This window comes from Nyctereutes procyonoides, unplaced genomic scaffold (genome assembly GCF_905146905.1).
Source record: "Nyctereutes procyonoides isolate TBG_1078 unplaced genomic scaffold, NYPRO_anot_genome, whole genome shotgun sequence".
NCBI classification, from domain to species: domain Eukaryota; kingdom Metazoa; phylum Chordata; class Mammalia; order Carnivora; family Canidae; genus Nyctereutes; species Nyctereutes procyonoides.
Window position 1 is genome coordinate 42,182,068 of NW_026575139.1, and position 22,952 is coordinate 42,205,019.

The 22,952-nt window shown below is 38.2% G+C and overlaps 1 protein-coding gene across 1 annotated transcript in view; it reads right to left on the reverse strand.

The window, feature by feature from the left end:
• Positions 1–8,080: 8,080 nt before the first annotated feature.
• The window catches only part of CGRRF1 (cell growth regulator with ring finger domain 1), a 30,847-nt gene continuing 15,975 nt past the window's right edge, over positions 8,081–22,952 (reverse strand). Inside the window, exons 3-6 of the mRNA XM_055303571.1 lie at positions 16,499–16,676; positions 16,196–16,343; positions 9,828–9,935; positions 8,081–9,412 (exon numbers count right to left, since the gene is read on the reverse strand). Coding sequence (XP_055159546.1) covers positions 9,092–9,412; positions 9,828–9,935; positions 16,196–16,343; positions 16,499–16,676 — 755 coding nt within the window. The 3' untranslated portion in view covers positions 8,081–9,091. The remainder of the gene's footprint in view (positions 9,413–9,827; positions 9,936–16,195; positions 16,344–16,498; positions 16,677–22,952) is intronic.

A 22,952-nucleotide genomic window follows, 5' to 3' on the forward strand; every position in this document is an offset into this window, starting at 1 on the left:
TGGTTTAGAGTTTGAAATTGGGAAAGACTGAAGGGAAAATCAAGATCAAAATGCTATTACAGTAATCCAGTTGAGAAACAATGAAGATTTAAGGATTTGGTAAATTTTCAATTATGGAAATAAGGAGTCTAGGGTAACTCTTATGCTTCTAGCTTGATTACAGTGAAAACATTTGGTGAACTTGGGAGCACCCTTCCCATTAGATTGTCTACCCTTCTCATTAGATTGTTGCTCCATGGAGTCCAGACTCTCTTGTCCCTGTTTCACTCATTTATTCACTCAACAAATACTTACTATTTTGCACATTTTTTCAAAAAAGATGTATTTACTTGAGAGAGAGAGAGAGAGAGCAAGAACACATGAGAGAGGGGAGGGACACGGTGAGGAAGAGGGAAAGACATAATCTCAATCAGACTCCTTGCTGAGCCTGGAGCCCAATTTGGGTTCTATCCCACAACCCTGAGATCATGACCAGAGTGTAAATCAAGAGTCGGAAGCTTAATGATTGTGCCACCCAGCTGACTCTAGAAGGACTACATTGAATTAGCTGCTGTTCTTGGTGCTACAGAGAGAGGAAAAACAAGATAACTAAAGTCCTTGACCTCATGGAACTCACTTGGATGGGTGTTGAGGTTACCTTACTTCTATACTCAGTTTGTGGAGTTTTTTTTTTTTTAAGATTTTATTTATTTATGATAGACATAGAGAGAGAGACAGAGGCAGAGTCAGGCACGTCAGGCTCCCTCTGCCTGTGTCTCTGCCTCTCTCTCTTTCTGTGTCTCTTATGAATAAATAAATTAAAAAAAATTTTTTTAATTTTCCGAGGACTTCTACATGCAAAAGAATGTAGTTGAACCCTCTTCCTCATACCATATATAAAATTTAACTCAAAATTATTCGTAGACCTAAATTATGAAACCCTTGGAAAAAATATAGGAGTAAATCTTTGTGATCTTGACTTAGGCCAAGTTTTCTTAGATATGATACCAAAAGCACAAGTAACAAGGGAACTAAAAGATATGTTGGACCTCATCAGAGTTAAAAAACTTTTGAGGTTTTTTTTTTTCTAACTTTTGTGCTTTAAAGGACACCATCAAAAAAAGTGAAAAGATAACCCAAAGGATGGGAAAATATTTGCAAACATGTTTCTGATAAAAGACATTAACTAGAATATAAGCTCTTACAAGCCAAAAATAAGAGGTCAACCCAATGGGCACATGAAAAGATGCCCAACCTCACTGAGCGATTAGGAAAGTGCAAATCAACTGCTCTCAATATCACTTTGTCAAGCTCCTTTCCTGGTATGACAATGAATTTGACCACAGCACCTGAGTGGTAGACCCTATGGTCTACATGGTCTCCATGGAGTAAGAGCCCCCTTGACCACCACCTCCAGCAGAGGCACAAGAAGAGGAGAGAGGCCCTCAGCTGCTGGGGAGTCCCTGCCCCGACTTAATCCCCCAACACACTGAGAATCTCCTGACCTCCAATTTACATCCCAGACCCCCTGAGGAAGGGGAGGGACTTGGGGAGCCCTACCTTGTCATGTAGCATCAATAAAGTATACTGTACCCAGCCAAAAAAAAAAAAAGGAAAGTGCAAATCAAAACCACAATTATAGGGCAGCCTCAGTGGTGCAGTGGTTTGGCACTGCCTGCAGCCTGGGGTGTGATCCTGGGGACCTGGGATCGAGTCCCATGTCCGGCTCCCTGCATGGAGCCTGCTTCTGCCTGTGTCTCTGCCTCTCAGTGTCTCTCTCTCTGAATAAAATAAATAAATCTTTTAAAAAAAAACACACACACAATTGAATGGTGGTTGGGGGTTGGGGGTGTAGAGTTTAATGACTTAAGTTTCAGTTTTGCAAGATAAAAAAGTTCTGGAGATTTGTTGCACAAGAATGTGAATATACTTAAACTACTAAACTGTACATTTAAAAATGGTTACGATGATAATTTTTATATTATGTATTTTTTTAACCACAATTTTAGAATTATTTTTAAAACCCCACAATTTTGCCACTTCTACCCACTAGGATGGCAATAATCAAAAAGATAATGAGTGTTGGTGAGAATGTAAGGAAATTGGAATCTTTATGCATTGCTGGTAAAACGTAAAAATGTAAAACGTATGCATTGTTTTACAATCTTTATGCATTGCTGGTAAAAATGTAAAACGGCGCAGCTCCTTCAAAAATCATTTGGGAAGTTCCTTAAAATGTTCAAAATAGGATGTTATGACCCAGCACTTCCACTTGTTGCTATATATTCAGGAAGAATTAAAACATACGTCCACACAAAAACTTGTAACCAATGTTAACAGCATTATTCATAATAGCAAAAAAGTAGAAAAATCCAAATGATCATCAACTGACAAATGTGATATATCTATGTAATGGAATATTATTTGGAAATAAAAAAGAAAAAAATGTTGATTCATGCTATAACATGGATAAACCTAAAAAACATTAGGCCAGGAATCCCTGGGTGGCTCAGCGGTTTAGCGCCTGCCTTTGGCCCAGGGTGTGATCCTGGAGTCCTGGGATCGGGTCCGGCGTTGGGCTCCCTGCATGGAGCCTGCTTCTCCCTCTGCCTGTGTCTCCTGCCTCTCTCTCTCTATTATGAATAAATAAATAAATAAATAAATAAATAAATAAATAAATAAATAAAATCTAGTTCATTTACAAAAAAAAAAAAATTATGCCGAGTGATGTTTTGTGCCTAATCACAACAGATCATATATTGTATAATTCCATTTGAGAGTCTACATGTGATTCCATTCCATGAACTGTCCAGAATAGTCAAATCTATAGAGACGGGAAGGAGATCAATGGTGGTCTAGAGTTGGAACAAGATGGCAGGGATCTGCGGTGACTGCTAATTGTGGGACCCAAGGAATTTAACAGAAATCCCCTACCCCTGGACAAGCAGAGCAGGACTAACTCCATTTTGTGCTACACCCGCCACCTCCTGTATGACCCCCACATGACCTGCTTATTGCTTAAGGCGCTGCCCCACCCTAGTCAAGCTGCTGGGCACACCCTGATTGGAAATCGGCTCATAACAATGTAACCCCGCCTTGTGCCTGCCAAAACTGCCCGGCAATTCTGACCAGAGTGATAGGCCAGTTCAAACGGTCACTACAGGGTAAACTGTAATTCAGTTGGCCACCTGCGTGAGGACCGACATGACTGTGCAACTTTCTGTGTGTGCCACAATCCCATTGGCCACGGGCCCCTATAAAACTGCTGCTCCTCTTAGCCTCGGGGTCCAAGCCCCTGCTCTGCTGCGGGGGGTACCCTTGGACCCAAGCTCGAGCTTGCAAATAAACCCTCGTGCGCTTGCATCGGTGTCGGCTCCTTGGTGGTTTCTCGGATATGCAATCTTGGGCACAACACTAATGTGCACAGGATTTCTTTTTGGGGGTAATTAAAATGTCTTTTTTAAAAAATATTTTATTTATTTATTCATGAGAGACAGAGAGAGAGAGAGAGAGAGGGGCAGAGAGACGTAGGCGGAGGGAGAAGCAGGCTCCCTGTGGGACGCCTCATGTGGGACTGGATCCCAGTACCCCGGGATCATGCCGTGAGCCAAAGGTAGACGCTCAGCCGCTGCGCCCCCCAGGCGTCCCTTAAAATGTTCTTAAATGGACTGTAGTGGGGGTTGGAAAAAACTCTGTCACTATACTAAAACTATTGAATGGCACACTTTGGATGGGGAAGATGTATGGCATGTAAATTATATTTCCATTAAGTTATTAAAAAGAAAAAAGACAAAAAAAAAAAAAAAAGGCCATGCAGCTTTTGCCTTGTTGACTAGGAGGAACACTTGGTCTTGGAATCCTAAGCCTCATTTTAAGAAATCTGATTACCCTGTGACCAATGGGTTATGACAAGCCCAAGCCACCCAGAGAGGCCACATGTCCTAGCTCAGCCCCACTTTCAAGTCATCACAACCCAGGAACCAAATATGTGAATGAAGAAGACTTCAGATGATTTAGCCCTCAAAGTGGCCTTTGAGTCACACTCCCAATCATTTGAGTTTTTCCAACATAACTTCCAGGCAAGGCCCATGCCTACCATATTCTGCCCCAATACCTGAGCACAGACTTTGTAAGCATGATAAAATGGTGCTTGTTTTAGATCAATCTGCTTTGGGATGGTTTGTAATAGGAGTCTTTTGGCTTTCCTCCTACCTCACAGTCTCCTTCTTAGTCTACTGGTTCCTCCTTATAAGAGTTATTTCCTCAGTATGTGGACTTCTGTTCCTGTGTGTTCTCCTTCAGCAACCTCACACAGACCCATGGCTTTACACATCACACCCATGACCCCCAAATTTATAACTTCAGCTGGACCTCTCCCCTGAACTTCATAGTACTATATTCACCTGTGTACTTGACTTCCTACTTTTTTCCAAGTAGTATCTAAAACTGAACAAAAACAAAATTGCTCTTTTCCTCCAAACCTGCTCTTTTTCCAATTGGCTCCTCAGCCTTGTAGTCGTTAAAGCCTCTTTGCCTAGACATTCACATGGCTCACTTCTGGCCTCCTTCAGGAAGCCACTAAAATTCCTGGTAGGCCTTGATATCCTATTTGAAGTAGTAACTCCACTTCCAACCTTCACATTCCCTATGCACCCAACCCAGCTTTGATTTTCTCCATAGCCCTTCCCTCCACCTGATTACTATATCTTTTACTAATTTGTCTCTCTTTCTCTACTAGGATGTAAGGACCATGAAGGTAAGGGCCTTGTCTATTATTTTCACTGCTGTATTCTCATGCCCAAACAATGTGTAATGTATTTGGCACTCAGTAATTATTTAATCATTGAATGAATAATCACATAAGTTCAGGGAGGCAGAGATGAGACTAAGAACACAAGTTGAGTGTTAGCCTCAAAAGTAGATTAAAAAAAAAAAGATATAATACACCTCCTCTTTTAGGGAAGAGAGAAAAGAAAGTCCACTGGTTATGAATACCTTAGCAAAGTAGTAACAGTAGTACATATCACACATGGGGCTTACTCTGTGCTCTGTCCAGGTCTAAGCATTTTATACATACCAAATGGGCTAATCCTTTAAACAATCTATAGGTAGATTCTATAATCATTTTTATAGAAGAGAAAACCTAAGCAGAGTGAGGTAAGTAACTTGTCCAAGGGCCAAATGGCAGAGTTGGGATAAAAACTCAAAATATAGGAGTTCAGGCTCTATTACCTTAACCTCCACACCACACTACCTCTTAAAGGTTCTTTGCTGGGAGTGATACAGGAGTGGTGGGGTATAGAATTTGAGAAGAGTGGAGGAGTTTTGCGATAGTTATTGGGAGTTTGGTAGGGGGTCCAGGAGGAAAAAAAATGAAAGGATTGTCAAGCTGCAGTGAAGGCCTGGATGCAACTAAACAATGTGGTTCTGTGGTAGACTCCATTAATTGGGTAGGTCACTTAACCTTCTGTGCTAACAGCAGGAAGCATAGTTGAGTTCAGCCAAGTTTGTGGGTTGATAGGGTAGGTAGAGCAGAGATCAAGAGAACAAACTAAGATAAAAACACATTTGTTTACCCAAAGGATAAAAAAAATACAGATTCAAAGGAGAACATGCAGCCCAATGTTTATAGCAGCATTACCAACAACAGTCAAACTATGGAAAGAGCCCAGATATCCATCGACTGATGTGGCATGTATATACACAATTGAATATTACTCAGCCATCAAAAAGAATGAAATCTTGCCATCTGCAACAATGTGGATGGAGCTAGAGTATATTATACTAAGCTAAATAAGCCAGTCAGAGAAGACAAATACCATATGATATCACTCATATGTGGAATTTAAGAAATAGAACAGATGGGCATTTGGAAAGGGAAAAAGAGAGGAAGCAAACCATAAAAAAATCTTGAGGATTAAGAATTGAGTGTTGATGGAGGGAGGGGGATGGGCTAGATGGGTGATGGAGATTAAGAAGGGCGCTTGCTATGATGAGCACTTGAGTGTTGATGTAAGTAACGAATCACTAAATTCTACTCCTGAAATCAATATTATGCTATATGTTAACTAGAATTTAATTTTTTTAAAGACTTTATTTATTCATGAGACACAGAGAGAGAGAGAGAGTGAGAGAGAGAGAGAGAGAGAGAGAGAGAGGCAGAGACACAGGCAGAGGGAGAAGCAGGCTCCATGCAGAAGCCCGATATGGGACTCAGTCCTGGCATTCCGGGATCACGCCCTGAGCCAAAGGCAGACGCTCAAACGCTGAGCCACCCAGGAATCCTGTGAATTTAAAAATTTGAAAAGACAAAAAAAATTTTTTTGAAAAGAAAAAAAAAACACATTTGAAATAGTTGAGCAGGGAACCCAGGAGCAAATTAAAAAATCATTAGAATAAACTCAGATACCCAGGAACTAGGGGTCATGATGACAAGGATGAACATTCAGGAGGAATATAGGGAGGATGTCCAAAATTTGGCAAATGGAGTTAGGGAATTATCCAGCAATATGGCCTGTCTGAGGCAGAATCAGTTTCCTCTGAGTACAGGAGGTTGACATGATCTCCTCCTACCCTTCCTAAACCCAGGCTAAGTTGATGCTTCAAATGCCCGTAAGCCAAGACAAGGCTCTTCACACCACAAAAATGGGAGGGCTTAAAAAATACAACAGCCTCATGGGAGATGATTCAATGACTTGTGTTGAATCATTGGGTTTTTAGGTTCCTCCTCTAGCATTGATTTGGACATTAAGAACCCTCCTAGGCACTAAGTTGGAAAGAAAGGGTCACTGAAGGAGAAGGTGGCCAATTATCTGTCAAGTCGGCTTAACGTAGCCCTAGGTGGGATTTTTGGAAAGTAGCAACTAATCCATTGAAACCAAACATTTTCTCTAATAACCCATTCAAATAAAATGCTTTTGTAGATGTTCTCACAAAATGTCACTTATTCACTGCAACTGGAAAGTTCTGACATAAGCCTCTAGGAGTCAGTTGTACTTGCTTTTACTTGATTACCTCCCAAATTCCTCAAATATATTACCACCAGGGGCAGGAAGATCCACTACTTTAGTCACAGCAAGAGAAACTAAGGGCAAATCATCTTTAGGAGTTATAAAAAATGATAGCGAATAGATAAACAAAATGTGGCCTATACATACCATGGAATATTGGTCAGGCCTAAAAATGAAGGAAATTCTGACTCCCGCCATAGCACAGATGAACCTTGAAGACATTATACCCAGTGTGAGAAGTCAGACCCAAAAGTACAAATACTGTGTGATTCCAGGAATATGAAATACCTAGAGTAGTCAAATTCATAGACAGCAAGTAAAATGATGGTTACCAGGAGCTGAAAAGAGGGAGAATGGGGAGTCAGTGTTTACTAGGTACAGAATTTTAGCTTAGGGTGATAAAAAGATTCTGAAGATGGTTCCTGACGATGCTCACGCAACAGTGTGAATGTACTTAATGTCACTGAACTATACACTTAAAAAACACTTAAAATGGTAAATTTCCTGTTATGTATATTTTACTACAATAAAACAGTTACATAAAATGGAGTAAGATTGGTGGACTCTATCGCAGATGAGAAAACAACGATATGCCTCAGACAGTTTTGAGTACAAACAGATCTGTAAAGAGAAGCAGGATGGCTGAGATGGACAAAGTGATCTCTGAGGATTCCCTCAATTCCCACCAGAGTGAATTTCCCAGATGAACTCTCGCTAGCTAACTGCTGCAAAGACTGTAGCTTTGGACTGCTCTGCTTCTGGTGGGAACAGAAGCCCCAGGAATTGCCGAGGTAGGGACGTGTTTCTAAAATGCTGTCAGCACCCCTTTGAGGCACAATTACTTTGAGGTTAGAAGTCTTGCCTGATTTTTTGTAGCTCAGACTGCCAAAAGGTGTCTGGCCCCTAGAAGGTACTTAATACATAGCTACTGAGCAGAGATGAAAGTTTGATTTGGTTCATAAAATGGAGAATAGGGTAATGTCTTTTTCAGAGTGTTATATTTGATTAGAATGAAATACTACTATGTAAAAACACTGATACAAAGATAAGGCATTATTCTTAATACAAACAGGACAAAGAAGTCTTGAAAATTTCCCTGAAGTTCAGTTTATTTGCCATGATCTAATTTCTTGGTGAGTTGAAGGTAATTTTCCCTGAAGACATAGAAAGCTCTGATCTACCTTTTTCTTCTCGGTCATCTTAGAAAGCATGGTGATGGGGCTTTTTGGCTATCAGTTACTATTCTGGAGGATATGGGTTTATTTGGAACAAAACTAGTAGAAAAATATAGTTGTTTCTCTTAGCAGTTTTTCTGGCTCTAAAAGCTCTCCAATTTTAGATGGATTTGTTATGCAGGAGGAAATCTAAGGTAAGGCATCCCGAGTCTCACAGATCTTCCCTGATAGGTCACATTCCGCTAACCTAATCATATTTGACAATAAATTTAATTATCCAAGAAATTTTATTATCCAAGTTTTATATATCTGCTTCCTATAGATGAGTATCATTTTAATCTATGATACACTGAGAGAAGACAAGAATTGTATCTTGCATTTATGATTTAAAAAGTTATATTAAAATTAAGACTTGTGTTTAGGTGACTAAAAGGAAAATTAGATGGATATTTATAAAACCTGTTATTTTAGGAAAAGATCTAGAATCTCTTTCCAACTTCTTTATAAACTGGGGAGCATGCAATTTAGGAAGAATTCAGTTTTTTTTCCCCAATTGCACTCTAGATGATGTCAAAGGCAAAACATTCAGAAATCTTGACTTTTCCCTCCTCAAACTTTAGATGGACTGCTTTTCAGACTTTTCCTAATCAACATTCTATGAAATCCTCTACCTGATAAAAGGCCAAACATTTACATTCTTCTCAAGGGTTGAATGAATTTTTATATTAACACAGATGGTATTCTAGTATTTATCATACTGAACAAGAACGAATTAATTTTCATCATCAATGTACCATACAAATGCGAAGTTTAAAACAGGATTTTCATTGATGGACAACACTGTAGATTCCATGTTGTGATTAATTCCAGGAACACAAATTTCTACATCTTCAGTGGAAAGTATACTTTTCAGGCGTAATGACTCCCTCAAAGAGCTTTCTGTTTGTCTTTCTCTTGCTCCTTTTGACTGCAAAGCGTAAAAGATTCCTGAACAAATTGCCTGCACATTGGGCACTGCTGAAAATACCTAACACAGCCATCACACAAGCACGTGTGTCTACATGGCAGGAGCACCCAGTTCACACTCCCGTTCTGGCAAACAACACAGTCCTTGCTGTTCTCTTCAGGAGGCTCCACTTCACTTTCAGACAGCCCAGCCTTTTCCAGCAAACTTTGGTCTATGCTTTTTTCTTCTGGGGAGGGATTGCTGGAGGGAGTGGAATTATTATTTGCAGACATGAAAAGTTGCTGAAAACCAAAGAAACAAGTTTAAGGATAGTCATAAATGACAATTACTCTTTAAAAAAATTTTTTTAAATTTATTTTAAAAAGAGTGAGAGAGAGAGAGCAGAAAGAGAGGGAAGCAGATGCTGTGCTGAGCACAGAGCCCAACATGGGGCTCGATCCCACCACCACCAAGATCATGACCTGAGCTGAAATCAAGAGTCAGATGCCCAACTGACTAAGCCACCCAGGCACCCTGACAATTAACTCTTTAAATCTGGGAGTCGTAAAAGCTGCTAAAAATTTGTGAGTTAGTGAGCCCAATAACAAATAATAGCTAACTTCTGTGATAACTAACTGAAAATTATCATCTTTATAAATGGTCATTCTTTGAAACTCTGCAAATAAAAGGAGAGAGCTAAGAAGACAGAGTACTTACCTTAAGATCATGAAATTGACCTTGAGCCAGGAGTAAATATTGATACAATATTCTACAGGAAAGTTTATAAGTCTTATCCGGAATATGAATTACTGACACCATGGAAATCTAAAATAAAAAGTGAATACCAATTAGTATTTAATCTGCTTACATTATTTCACAGGTATGTGAAATATAAGAAAAAAAAGGTTGATAAATTGGAAAACTTACAATAATTTATTTAAATCACAGTCTACTAAGGAGGAATCAGTTATGGAACATATTTTTGCCAGTTATTTTTAATTATACTCAAATTTACAAATTAATGTGATCCCAACAAAAATACCAATGAGCTTTTTCATAGAGTTAGATGAGTTGACTCTAAAATTCTCATATGGAAAAATAACATGTAAGAATACCTAGGAAAATACTTAAACCTGTGAGGAGGATTGAGCCCAGTCAGATATTAAAACATAGTACAAAGCCTTTAAAATTAAAATACTCTAGTACAGGGATCCCTGGGTGGCGCAGCGGTTTAGCGCCTGCCTTTGGCCCAGGGCGTGATCCTGGAGACCCGGGATCGAATCCCACGTCAGGCTCCCGGTGCATGGAGCCTGCTTCTCCCTCTGCCTGTGTCTCTGCCTCTCTCTCTCTCTCTGTGTGTGTGTGACTATCATAAATAAATAAAAATTTTTAAAAAAAATAAAAAAAATACTCTAGTACAGGCACAGAAACAGACAGGTGGCTAGAATACAACAAACAGTCCAGAAACAGACCCAGCTATCTATACAAATATGATGAAGGTGCCATCTGAAATCACTGGGTAGTCTTTTTAATAAAAAGTATTAGGACAACTGGATAACTATTTGGAAAAATATAAAATTAGATACATTCCTTATAACCATATGTAAGAATAAATTCCAAAAGCATAAGAAACCTAATTATAAAAAATAAAACTATGCAAGCACTAGAAGAAAACGTGTGGATTCTTTTTTAGTCCCAGTGTAGGGAAAGACTTTGTAACTATGACTCAAACCCAGAGGCAGATGCATTTGACTATATAAAAATTTAAAACTTGTATGATAAAAAGCCCCATAGGCAAAGTCAAAAGACAGCTGATGAATTGGAATAAAATATTCACAACAAATCTAATTTATGAAAAACTTTTAAATATTAAGAGTTGACCAAAAAGCCTATTTTTAAAAATGGGCAAAAGACATGAACAGACAATTCACACAAAATTATAAACATGGGGATCCCTGGGTGGCGCAGCAGTTTGGCACCTGCCTTTGGCCCAGGGCGCGATCTCTCTCTCTCTCTCTCTCTGACTATAATAAATTTAAAAAAAAATTAAAAAAAATTATAAACATGATCCTTAGCCATATTATTATTTTTTAAAGATGTATTTATTTATTTATTCATGAGAGACAGAGAGAGAGAGGCAGAGACACAGGCAGAGGGAGAAACAGGCTCCATGCAGGAAGCGCGACGCAGGACTTGATCCTGGGTCTCCAGGATCAGGCCCTGGGATGAAGGCAGGCGCTAACCCGCTCTGCCACCTGGGCTGCCATCCTTAACTATATTAAAAGATGTTCAATTTCACTCACAATATGATAAATACAAAATAAAACTTCACTGAGATATCATTTCTTACTCCTGGATTAATAGATTTCAAACGTTTATCAATAATATAGTCTGAGGAGAAATAGTCACTTTCATATATTGCTGGTAGAAATGTATAAAAAAGAAAAAAAGTACAAAGGCCAAGGATATAACCCCAAGGGAGGGGAATGTGGTAATATGTATCAAAATGGTAATATGTATCAAAATACCCTTACCCCTCAACCATACAACCTTAACAATATGAAAATACATACACAAGTTATGTGTAACTTGTGCAAGATTATTTGTTATTGCAAAATACTGGAAATTACCTGAATGTCCAGCTAAAGGAGATTGGCTAAATAACTATGGTACCTATACCCCTACATACAATCAAGTGCTATGCAGCCATAAAAAACAATGAGAAGAGCTCTATGAACTGATCTGGAGTGATTTCCCAGAGATACTATGAAGTGAAAAAAAGCAGGAACATGTATAGTATATAAAGTGTGATACCTTTTAAGTAAGAAAAAAGAGAAAATAATAAAAAATATATATACCTGTATCTTCTCATCATTACAATATGACACACAGGAAGGATAAACCAGAAAACAATAAACTTGATTATCTACAAGAATTGGGTGTATAAGAATGGGGAGGGAGGTGCTTGGCTGGGGTGGAGAATGCAACTCTTCGTCTCGGGGTTGTGAGTTTGAGCCTCTGTTGGGTGTGGAGATTACTTAAAAGTAAAATCACTAACAAAAAAGCATCATGGGAAGGGATAAGAGCAACATCTGAATACACTTCCTCTTTATATGGGTTTCTGACTTTTAGGAGAACAAATCCAAGTAATTTATGGACACATACTTTAAACCCTTGGGCAGAAAATAAGGAGAGGGCAGTTGAGAACCAAAATAACTAAATTCAGTAATGAATTATAAATCACTGGGAAAGAAAGGAATTCGTGAGGCCATACAGATAATAAACAAAGAAACAGATGGGAGATCTCGTGCTTATAGTAGAATACTGAGAGCTGACTGAAGGGCTGGGGTAGGAAGTCATTTTGCAACCATTGTGGAGAAGGTAAAACCTGGTAAGAATTATCAGTGGATATTCAATCCATGGGGAAATTCTCATAAAGACTGCAATGTTTGCATGGTTTTAAAAATGCTCTCCCCCAATTGCTTATTTATAAGGGAGGGAGAAAAAACAGAACAGATGAGGAATGAGATAACACCTTGCTGAGAGATTATCAAAATGAGCATCACCAGTGAGGGGGAAGAACGATATATGCCTCCAAAGGTGACGCCCTGAAAAGCACATGTCATCACCTGTGCAGTAGATGGGCTAAAAATGCACAACTCCAATCTGATCATAATGAAACATCCACAAACAAAAGGGGAGCTGTCCTGTTTACAAAAATGGTGTAGGTAAGTGTATTCTTCAAAAATGCTACTACTGTAAAAGACAAATACAGGCCGTGAAATGTTCTAGATTAAAGGAAGCTAAAAATACACGACAAATACACTACTTGACTCTAGACTAGAACCTGTATTTGAGGGGGAAACATGCTGTAAAGAAGATTGTTAGATACACTGGTATATTGGAATACAGGTAACAGATTGGATAAAATATTTTATCAATGTTAGATTTATAAAGATGCTAACTATATTGTGTTTGTATAAGAGAATATTCCTATTATTAGGAAATACACATGAAGGTATTTAGGGGTAAAGAATCATGCATACAACTTATTCTTGATTCATTAAAAATACACACATATGGGCAAATAATAGTGCAAATGTCAACAATTAACAATAGGAGACCTGGGTAAAAGATACAGGGATGTTCTTTTGGTTTTCTATTTTTCCAAGTTTCTAAAATTATGTCCAAATGAAATGTTTAAAGAAAGAAGCCTACTATGGCTGCAAACATATAATATTCTTTACAGCTTTATAAGGATTTAAAATTTGGCAATGGCTGCATAACCTTATAATACTAAACCAAAATGACAGGGCTGGTAGAAGACACTAATATCATCACATCATTCGAACAATCCTGCCATTCCATTTAATATTAAATGCTTCAGAAGCTACTATCATGTTGGTTATAAATATATACGTAGCTGTAGATATATATTTCATATTAAAAAGATGCTCAAAATATAATAAATGAAAACAGGTCACAAAATAGTTACAGATTATTATGCTTTTTTCCTTTTTGGCTTATGTAGATTTTTTATTTCTTTCCACAAACATGTATTATGTGAGTAAGAGAGAAAATCTAATTGAGTAAAGATGAAAAAAAATGTCAAAGTCAAAATATTGAAATAACAACCCCTGCTTCTTCCTAAAATATCAAACTGACCACACTATCAAAATGTAATTTTTACTGTTAGAATAGGAATGGTAGAGTTTAATTTTTTTTTTAGATTTAGACTCTGACCCCCAGATAAATACTGAAAAACCAAATGCTTGATTTGCTTTTATTTTTTTTAAATATTTTATTTATTTATTTATTCGAGAGAGAGAGAGAGAGGCAGAGACACAGGCAGAGGGAGAAGCAGGCTCCATGCAGGGAGCCCAATATGGGATCGATCCTGGGACTCCAGGATCACGCCCTGGGTTGAAGGCAAGCACTAAACCGCTGAGCCACCCAGGGATCCCTCAATTTGCTTTTAAAATTAAGAACAGAGAACATTAACACAAACTATGCTAACAAATATGCTTTAGTTCCAATGTTAGGCCCAATCTGACTAATAAAAAAGACGGAGGAGCAAGATTAACAGAAAAAAAGGAAAGGAGTTTGCTGATGAGTAGAAAAGACCCAGGGAAGGACCCCAGGGAAACTGAGTGGGGAAAATTAGAGAGGAAAACAAACCATGAGAGACTCCTGACCCTGGGAACAAAGGGTTGTAGAAGGGGAGGTGGGTGCAGGAATGGGGTAAATGGGTGATGGGCATTAAGGAGGGCACATTATGAGATGAGCAGTATACTATATGTTGGCAAACTGAACTTAAATAAAAATGAAACAAAAGAAAAAGAGAAAATGCCTATTAACCTGTGAGGGCCAGACACCTCAGTTCCCCTGTGGAAATGCACCTCCCACAAGTACAGCTGGGCCACATAGTCCTTGTTCCAGTTGGAGCAGGGCACCGCGAGCAAATCTTTCCCTATTTATAATGCCATTGACTTATACCCTGGAAAGTGGTTAAAACAGTAAATTTTATGTTATATACATTTTGAGACACACACACACCCCACTGCTTAGACTAAGGAAGAAAGATAGGAAACAAAGACTCTGAGTACCTTAAATAGATAGCACCCTCAGCGAGGGGAAAAAGAAATCAAAAGGGGAAGCAGGGAGGATGGTGACAGATCTGACCTTTTTTTTTTTTTTAAGAGAGACAGAGAGAAAAAGAGAGGGAGGGAGGGAGAGAGAGAGAAAGAGAAAGAGAAAGAGAAAGAAAAAGAGAAAGAAAAAGAAAAAGAGAAAGAGAAAGAGAAAAAGAGAAAGAGAAAAAGAGAAAGCGAGGCAGAGACACAGGCAGAGAGAGAAACAGGCTCCATGCAGGGAGCCCGACGTGGGACTCGATCCTAAGTCTCCAGGGTCACGCCCTGGGCTGAAGGTGGCGCTAAACCACAGAGCCACCCAGGCTGCCCTGACCCTTTTTGTTTGAAGGAAAGGAAGGAAGCAAGGGACCTTAGAAGACATGGGTGACACGGTGGTGACAGACTGGTTACCTTGCTGCGGTAGCCAGGGTAAAGAACAGAGGCTGGAAATATGAAACACCAACCTAACGGTTCTTACTCATCTTCAACTGAGCAGGATAGGAGGGTAAGAGGGGAGGAGAGGGAGGAAACTAAAAGATCTCATATGCACTTGTCATGCACAAGTAACTGACTTGCTGTCGACATCTATGAGGCTCACTAACATTGTTTGGTAGGACTCCCCGCCCCCCGCCCCACTTATCAAGTTTATTGAGCACCTACTGTGTTCCAAGCACTGTGTGGAAATATACTGCTATTAGTATGACTTATTTGGAAAAAAAAAATTGACTTCAATTCAATGGAACTTCAATTTGGTAAGATTTAAAATCCAAACTGTATGAGCAGAGTCTAGATTTCTCAATAAGGGTCTGCACTTTTTAAATACAAGAATACAATACACTTGTTTTGAGAAGATAATCCTTGAAAAAAATTTTTATCTTCCTAATAGGGACAAACTACCAGACTAAAGAAATAATGAGCACATAGTGAGAAAAGGAGATTCCTATAATTACTGAAAATACAGAGACCAAAAACATAGTAGATGTAAGTGTGGCAAGGGCTATGATAGAAACAAGGTGACTTGCCAGTGTGCAAAGAAAAGAGGAATATCATCTTAAAACTGAGCACTTCAGATGATCACAATGCTTATTTATTCAGTGCTAAAAATGCTAAGAATAAAATATGCTTCCCAAAAGGCTTTTTTTTTTAAATCTAGCAAACATGACAATACAGAATAATAAAATTAACTTAATTCAACTATAATATGCCTTTTGTTTTCTAAATAATATCACATGTAACTCAAATGGAAAAAAAGTCCTACTCTGAAGGAGCTGTTACATGTATAAAAATCATACATGTAATGTATACTTCTGAGGTATCCCTTTTTTAAGAAAAATGTGTTTGGGCCAAATGTATGTCCTCAGAAGTTAAAATAAAACTTTTTCTATTCACCAAATAATTATGACGCATCATCCCAATCACTTAAAGGAATGCTTCCAGAATTAGAAAATTACTTACAATATCATAAATTTCTCGGTCATCCTCATCAGCTAGAGTCAAAAGTGCTACCAATGGATAGCGAGATCTGGGTACTGTACCAAAGTCTTCGATTTTAGTATCTCTTGGTAACTGGCAATATATTTCTTCTTTGCTGTCCTTTTTAATACTTTTTGAAAATGTAAAGGTAAATTACCACTATGACCAAAAATACAGTAATACACCAAAGGTGATCAATAGTAACTTACCAAATATTTTATTCATAAAAAAAGTCTAACATCTAAAATTTTCATTTGTTAATAGGTATATCAGATAAAAGGATACAAATACTGTTCTTGATAGAGATATTCACTATACAGAGCATCTTCCAGTGCTTGGGGAGTGCTTATTCGGAAGCAATAAAAGTGCTTTTGCAGAGCTTCATATAATTTTTGAACGCTGCACCCCCAATAGCATGTAAGGAGGCTATCTTCTAGGCAATCTGTTGTCAAAGTTATGCCAGCTGTAAAAAAACAAAGAAGAAAAGAAGACAAAGAGAAGAAAATTACCTAATGTAATTTCTAATACAATTATACACAGTGAATAACAAAAGCTTCCTTTTGGATCCTGGCCAGGCTGATGGCAGTTAAAGGAACTCATTAAAGGGTATGTGCCTGTAAATGAAGCAACTGGTCCCAAAACAAGTAATATAAAAACCTCAACCTCTACACAGTTTTGAAGCACTATCAGTAAACTCTTATTATTTATACATTTATACTTGGAAATTATCAAGTTAATTTTGTCTGTGTGACTTAAAGACTTTTCCAACATAGAGTTTATTTATTTTTTAAAAGATTTTATTTATTTATTCATGAGAGACACACAGAAAGAGAGACAGACTCCAGGATCACAACCTGAGCCGAAGGCAGACACTCAACCACTGAGCCACCTAGGTGCCCCTGCCACATAGAGTTTAAAAACTGTAGTATAGTTCACTATTGACAACCTATTACTCTAATTGCATAGATAATCCTAACTATAGGAAACAGTAGAGGTATCTCTAAAAGTGGATATACAGAACCTTGTTACTGTAAGAAACAGCAGAGCTGTCTCTGAAAGTGGATACACATAACTCATGGGGTCCATAAGATGATCACTGGAGTAGAAAAAATATTAAAAAGAAACCAAGCTTTAGTAATATTGTTATACACACTGACAACATTAATATATACTCTTGTCACACAGTTAATGTCCCACATAATATGCAAAACATCCTAAGGAAAGAGTGAGGATTCCAAAACATGAAGGGCTTAATAGAAATGTCCTCATTCACTTATTTGCTTTCAGTGTAATGACACATTACAATTTGAGTAAATCGGTTTAAGTGGAAAAATAAATTATAAGTGGACATACAAATTAGATTTTTTTAAAGATTTTATTTATTTATTCATGAGAGACACAAAGAAAGAGAGGCAGAGACTCAGGCAGAGGGAGAAGCAGGCTCCATGTAGGGAGCCCAATGTGAGACTCGATCCTAGGACTCTGGGATCACGCCCTGGGTTAAAGGCAAACGCTCAACTGCTGAGCCACCCAGGCATCCCAAATTAGACTGTTTTACTTATTTATTAAATAGTTACATAGGACTTACTATTACTACCCATGTGATTTTTCCCCTTGCTCATGACAGTTGTAGCAATATCAAGTTCAAGGGCAGCAATATCCAGGGTCTTTTACTGCTGGCAGTAGAAACTGTAGCCTCTAGTGCTCAAAAGTACATGGTTTAGGGCATTATTCCTGACTGAACAACTTTGGTCTCTGATGCTGGGTCTTTAAACCTATTGGCAATTCTGTAAGCTTCCCAGTTTCCTTTTGCAGTCATTTCTATTAGCTAATAAAAATTCTGACTGAGGGCAGCCCCGATGGCCCAGTGGTTTGGTGCTGCCTTCAGCCTGGGGTACAATCCTGGAGATCCGGGATCGAGTCCCACGTCAGACTCCCTGCATGGAGACTGCTTCTCCCTCTGCCTGTGTTTCTGCCTCTCTCTCTCTCTCTCTCTGTGTCTGTCATGAATAAATAAATAAAACCTTTAACAAAAAAATTCTGGTTGATACATTATATATATTTTTAAAAGGTGATTAAGGGGGGTAGCTGGGTGGCTCAACCAGTTTGGGTGCCTGACTTTTGATTTTGGCTCAGATCATGATCTCAGACTCATGGGATCAACCCCCACATTGGGCTCTGCACTCATCAGGGAGTACGCTTGAGATTCTCTCTCTCCTTTCTCTGTTACTGCCTCCCCCGCTCCCCGCACTCACTCACTTTTTCTAATAAATAAATAAATCTTTTAAAAGTACATAAATCATCCCTTAAGAAAGTAAAATAAAAAGGTGATCAAGAGTATGTCTCAGAAGGATATACACAAACACAAGCAGATGCTCTACAGGATACCAAAAATTGAATTTTTTACTTTTTTTTCCAGTAGTTAGTGTATGTATATAGAGTCTCAGATTTGCAGTATGCATAGTCACAGTGACATAGATAATTTCCAATCATAGTTATGTAAAACTTCTAATTGGCGGGAACTCTGCATAGGTAATTGGAATAGAATTTGATTTCAAAGTTTTTTTTTTTTATTTCAAAGTTTTGTATGATTCCAATCATCGGTATTATTCAAGAATGGGAAATTTATGGCATGCCTGGGTGGCTCATCAGTTAAGTGTCTGCCTTTGGCTCCGGTCATGATCCCAGGATCCTGGGACCAAGCCTTGCATCAGGTTCCTTGCTCAGAGGGGAGTCTGGTTCTCCCTCTACCCCCTGCTCATCCTTTCTTTCTCTCTCTCTCAAATAAATAAATAAAATCTTTTTTTTCAAAAAAAGGGAAATTTAATTAGCTATTATTTTTCAATTAGCTACTAAATATCCAAAGAAAAACACTCCATCAATACCAAATATATATTTATATATTAAATTTAATATATATCAATTTACATATTATGTATTACAACATTTTTTAATGTTAGTATATACTATTTATATTATGTTGCATGCTTTTTTTAAAAAGATTTTATTTATTCATGAGAGACAAAGAGAGAGAGAAAAAAGAGAAAGAGAAAGAAAGAAAAGAGAAAGAGAAAGAGGCAAAGACACAGGCAGAGGGAGAAGCAGGCTCCATGCAGGGAGCCTGATGCGGGACTGGATCCTAGGACTCCAGGTCACACCCTAAGCTGAAGGCAGGCGCTAAACTGCTGAGCCACCCAGGGATCCCCGCGTGACAATGTTTATACATTTAAAGTTAATATATATATATAAAAAAGTTAATATATATATTAAAAATCATACCTCCCTTTCTCTTTGTTACCACACAACCATACAACATGAGGTAAGGGATAAAAACTAAAGTAGATATGAAAGGGAAAAATAGAAAAGACATATAAAAGAAAGTGGAAAAATAAAAAACATTCTTGGTAGAAATGTGAAAATGTGAAAAAATGTTATGAATGAAGCTCTAGTTACATCAAAATGCTGGAATCCACCCAAATGTCCATCAATGGGAGTTAAATGAATAAAATATGGGATATTCTATAATGAAATATTATGGAGGTCTTAAAAAAGAATTGAGGCATGGCAAGATATCTGCATATACTACAATGGGATGGGATGATCTTCAGAATACATATAAATGAAAAAAGCAAGATGGAGGCAAGTATATAGCATATTCCTGTTTATCTTACAGGAGAGGATATCCACATCTATGTGTCTATTTCCATCTAAAAAGAACCATGGAAGGACAATCCCTAAAACACACAAAACTACCCAGTTTATTTGCTTTGTAAAAAGAATCAGAGTTCCAGCCATTCAGAGCTGCATAAAACGCTTGTTTACAGACTGCATATACTTGACTAAAGTGCAGAGAGGGTCAGAGACTACTGACAACTGGATACTACTCAGACGTCAACAAAGTATGTCTCTGAAATTAACATTATAAGTTAATGAGAAAGAAGTATAGAATCTATAAATTCTACTTTCCACAATCTCTCCACACTTGTCCATGACATAGACTGAGAAGAGAATGTATCAATTTACACTAACTGATGACAGTTCAAATCCCCCCAGGCAAAACTGTTCTCCTTTTAGTTATTCTCACTTCTGCAGACGGTTCTCATTCTTTTATTTTCTCAGTCTTCTAAAATTCAGTGCAAACACAATGCCGTCTCAGATCAACAGTAATAGCAGAGCTAGAACATAGCCTTAAACCAGAAAATTCAGAATCTAAACTAACTGAAGCAGCATGGTGGTGACTGCCTTCAACCTGCCTTTACCTGCCTAGCCATAACAGCCAAATAAAACCCTGCATAAGAGACAGACTTGCAAAAAATTGCAAAAAATAAGGACTATAGCCAGTGAGTTGAGCCATTAAAAAAAGGAGAAACAATAGAGCAGAAAAGCCACAAATTTCCTTGAGGAGACTCCCTGAGAAAGAAGAACCAACATACAAGGTGATCATGAATGAGTAATAAATCTAGAGTATTGGGAGATGAAAATTTTACATCGTAGAAAATAGAGGTTCACAAATTCCTCCAAAAATGCTGTGTGTCATTTTGTCTAACTGTTTTATTTTTGTTAGGTCTCACCAGGGTGAATAAGCCCAAATATAAGGAAGATGTTACAAAGGGATAGGAAAATTCTAAATCAAATGAATTAAACTCAACTAACATATCCTGAGTACCTCCTATCAATTTCATTAGAGCCTTTTACACTGGGGACATGGAAACCTCAGAAGTCCAAATCCAGTATCACCACATAACAACAAAAGAAATCCCACCAAGCCACCCATAGTAAAGAGAACTAAATGACTAAGATTAAAACTGATTCTCAGGACACCTGGGTCTCTCAGTGGTTAAGTATCTGCTTTCGGCTCAGGGTGTGATTGTAGAGCCCCAGGATCGAATCCCGCATTGGGCTCCCCATGGGGAGCCTGCTTCTCCCTCTGCCTATGTCTCTGCCTTTCTCTTTCTCATGAATAAATAAATAAAATTCAAAAAGTAAAAAATAAAACTGATTCTCTTGTTCATTTTCAAGTAAATCGGGTCTCCAGATATTCCCCTTCCCTCCCCTACATGTCAGGTCCCTTGGGTACAGTGGTGAAAAAAGACCTGGATTTTTAAAGTAGACATCAAGTGAAATAACCTTTTCAAATGTCACAATTATTGCTCAGAATATTATTTTTATGTCCTAGTTAGACATCTTTAATGATATCCACTGTTTCACAGTTTAAACAAATGAATTTTATTCTGCCAAATATAATTCCCACCAAAATCCTTCCCCTTATTTCCCCATAGGAGACAGATAATGAATGATAGGCACTGGTATTTTAAAAATTAAAATACTTCAATAAGCGTGCTATAAATCCACACATTGAGACGCCTTGGCTTAGCAGTTGAGCATCTGAGTTGGCTCAGGACGTGATCCTGGAGTCCCAGGATCGAGTCCCACATTAGGCTCCTGCTTGGAGCCTGCTTCTCCTCCCTCTGCCTATGTCTCTGCCTCTCTCTGTGTTTCTCATGAATAAATAAATAAAATATTTAAAATAAATAAATAAAGCTACACATTAGAAAGGTTTTTTTGTATATTTCAGTAATGCTATTGTTGGTTGGCAGCTGAGAGGTCTTCTACTTACTAGATATCTTTTCATTTCCTTCTAACATTTACAGCAGGGTATGAGGGGCTCTTTTTGAGACTATTTCTTCCTGAAAGGAAGATTGATGGATTTCCTTACACTTTCTAGCTCACAAGTGTCCTGTGTTTGTTTGCTTATAATTTATCAGTTCCTACTTTTTTCAGCATTTCCCAGCTTGTAGAACTATACAGTAGGAAGGGCAGCTTTGTTCTGGTAGCTTTTTGTACTGGTAGTCCTTTTTTTTTTTTTTTTTAAAGATTTTATTTATTTATTCACAAGAAACACAGAGACACAGGCAGAGGGAGAAAGCAGGCTCCAAGCAGGGAGCCTGACGTGGGACTCGATCCCGGGTCCCCAGGATCATGCCCTGGGCTGAAGGCGACGCTAAACCACTGAGCCACCGGGGCTGCCCTGTACTGGTAGTCCTACTCAAGACTTAGATGTGACACTGGAGCAGGTCCAAGTGCCTGACCACAGAGGTCAGAGGTCACCAAACTACCACTGTTCCAAAAATAAAATGTACCACATTTTATTTTATTTTTTATTTTTTTAAAGATTTTATTTATTTATTCATGAGAGACAGAGAGAGAGAGGGAGGCAGAGACACAGGCAGAGGGAGAAGCAGGCTCCATGCCAGGAGCCCAACGTGGGACTCGATTCCGAGACTCCAGGATCATGCCCTGGGCCAAAGACAGGCGCTAAACCGCTGAGCTACCCAGGGATCCCCATAGGTATGTTTTCTAAACAGGTTAATTTTTGTATCTTGAAATCTGGTCTTCTCAAGTGAAAAATGTCAGAATGAACTCCTTATCTACCATTAGAGGGGGGAAAAAGAGGTCTTTAGTTCTCTTCAATTCACAGGGTGAGAGTACAGTATTTACAGTTAAGGAAGAATAAGAGATTTTGTACTTTTGCATTATAAATCAATATTTACTTAAGGTTAATAATCCCTATTAACTAGGTACACTGATTTGTTAAAAGATTTTATTTATTTATTTATTTATTTATTTATTTATTTATTTATTTAGCTACGAGTGGGGGGAGAGGCAGAGGGAGAGAGAGAAAGAATCTTTAGCAGACTCCATGCTGAGCATGGAGCCTTAATTGGGGCTTGATCTCACC